Below are 2,415 nucleotides of genomic sequence, written 5' to 3'. Positions count from 1 at the left end.
GGGTAGCCAAACGCAGGACCAAGCCAAGGATGCAGCGCCGTCGCTACGCCCCAGCCGCCCTGAAGATCACCACCACCCACGTTCAAAACCCTAACCCTAGGCGCCGCCTTCCGATCGCCTCTCGGTCGCCCCTTGAGAGAGACGTGGTGGACCCGCTGTCAAGTTGAATGAACACATATGGCCTCTTGGAACTGAACCGATCCGTTACGGTCAATCTTATGAGACAAACCAAACACACACTTGCATTTTTTTGTGGATCTGCCCAACCAAACGAGAAGTGCAGGATAAAACAAGCCAGGGCGGCCCCATATTAACGGTATATTTTCCCCGATCGTTCCTCACGGCACGGGACCGGAATCAGACGGTCGGCGAGTGAGACCACGGAAGGAGCGGGGTGCAAATACGCAGCAATGCAAGGAACCTTCGCATAAAAAACCACCCCAGCCCCACGATCGGAAAGAAGCTTCTCCTTCCCTCCCTCCCACCTCTACGGTTCCTTCCTGACGAAGCTGCGGCATCCTAGCAACGACTCCCACAGCAGAAAACCTACCCAAATCCAACAAAACCCAACCAAATCGCCGCCTCCCCGAACACAAACTCCCAATCTCCCACCTCCGCCTCCGGCGATATCCCTCTCCCGCAGCGAGGCAGCCGTCCCCCCTGCGGCCGATGGGGAGCGGCACGGAGCCGGCCAAGGGGCTGCTGCCCTACCTGCAGCGCGCCGACGAGCTGCAGAAGCACGAGCCCCTCGTCGCGTACTACTGTGAGAGACGCCCCGCCGTCTATCTGCCTTGCGGCGATCGCCGCTGATTGCTAGGGTTCGATCTGAGATTTGGTTTGGTTTTGGTTTGAGCAGGTCGGTTGTACGCGATGGAGAAGGGGCTGGTGATCCCGCAGAAGGAGCGCACCAAGATGACCAACTCCATCCTCGTCTCCCTCATCAACCAGCTCGAGAAGGTGTTGTACACATCTGCCCCCTTTTACTTTCGCTCGTTTCCTTAGGGGGATACTAAGCAGCTGTGGACTCTAATTTACTTTGGATCTGTTGCGTTCGTTGCATTAAGGGTTTGGGAACGAGAACGACGATGTATTTAGCCGCCTGTAAGAAGAATACGGATATTTATCATTTGAGTGGTATGGTGATTTTGCTGTTAGCATGCAAGTGCACTGCAGTGAATAATTTATGAAGTCCCATGTTTCCATTGGAATCCTCGGAATTGACTCCACCTGAATTTATACTGATTCTTGCAATCAAGTAACTGAACCACTCAGCAATATGGGCTGATCTTCCATTGGCATCAAACTCCAATGGATCAATATTAGTGTATGTGCTGTGTTCTCCCTGTCTTGTGACCGCTTTGATGCCACCCACTGGTTCCAAATGTTGTGGTAGTGCTACATGATTGGATGGATTTTGGGCTTGTGATGTTAAGTGTTGCCACTTGCTCACTTGCCTGTTTTGAAGTAACAATCCTTTTTATCACACCCTTAATCTGCTCCAGTATATATAGATTAGTAAGTTCACTTCTCTCAGGTTTATTGTCCTAATTAAGTTTTGCATCCTCCAGGATAAGAAATCTTTGACCTTGGGGCCTGATGACCATCTTCATTTGGAGGGGTTTGCATCAAGTGTCTTTGCTAAAGCAGACAAACAGGATCGTGCTGGACGAGCTGACATGTATTACATTGAACTCTTCTTATTCTGTTTCAGTCATATCAGGATTAGCCATTTGTAATCTCACTAATGCACCTCAAACAAACCTGCACATTTTGCAGAAACACTGCAAAAACTTTCTATGCTGCCAGCATCTTTTTTGAGATTCTCAGTCAGTTTGGCGAGCTTCAACCTGATGTAAGTGTCTCTTGATTTAAGCCTGATACGCTAATGTCTACAATTTCATTGTGCAATGTTGAAACTTTCAGAATGTATGTATGTACTTATGCATTAACTGGCCTTTAACAGCTTGAGCAGAAGCAGAAATATGCCATCTGGAAAGCCGCTGAAATTAGAAAAGCTCTCAAAGAAGGACGAAAGCCTGAAGCTGGCCCTCCTGGTGGGGACAAAGATGAAGCACCTGCCAGCACCACTACAATTGATCATGTAACCTCCTTAACTCCGGCTATCCTTTAGATACTAGTATTTGTCGGCAGATTTGGCTTTTCTATGATGCATTTGGTTGTTCACACGCCGCGGAATCAATAATTTGTTAGTCGGCATTATTATTTTGAAAAGGGTAAATTGCACCAGAGGTACAACAGCTCACGAGGCAGGTTGAAGTATGTGAAAAACTTAACTGTGCTCAAATACAAATGTGAGTTAGTGTAATTGCCTAATTCATTCATGGAGGGTCGAAATTACACGAGTTGGCTATTCTCACAGCATTTGGCAGTGCCAACATATTTGATGCCGGGCAG

At 48.2% G+C, this 2,415-nt stretch overlaps 1 protein-coding gene across 1 annotated transcript in view; it reads left to right on the top strand.

The window, feature by feature from the left end:
- The first annotated feature begins 461 nt into the window (after window positions 1–461).
- The window catches only part of LOC119335800 (protein HOMOLOG OF MAMMALIAN LYST-INTERACTING PROTEIN 5), a 4,683-nt gene continuing 2,729 nt past the window's right edge, over window positions 462–2,415 (top strand). The window contains exons 1-5 of the mRNA XM_037607879.1: window positions 462–763; window positions 857–957; window positions 1,569–1,678; window positions 1,777–1,852; window positions 1,964–2,101. Of these exons, the coding sequence (XP_037463776.1) occupies window positions 670–763; window positions 857–957; window positions 1,569–1,678; window positions 1,777–1,852; window positions 1,964–2,101 (519 nt within the window). The 5' untranslated portion in view covers window positions 462–669. The remainder of the gene's footprint in view (window positions 764–856; window positions 958–1,568; window positions 1,679–1,776; window positions 1,853–1,963; window positions 2,102–2,415) is intronic.

Source organism: Triticum dicoccoides, chromosome 7B (genome assembly GCF_002162155.2).
Source record: "Triticum dicoccoides isolate Atlit2015 ecotype Zavitan chromosome 7B, WEW_v2.0, whole genome shotgun sequence".
Taxonomy (NCBI): Eukaryota; Viridiplantae; Streptophyta; class Magnoliopsida; order Poales; family Poaceae; genus Triticum; species Triticum dicoccoides.
The sequence above is the reverse complement of the archived record's forward strand: the minus strand, read 5'-3'. Positions and strand labels throughout refer to the sequence as shown.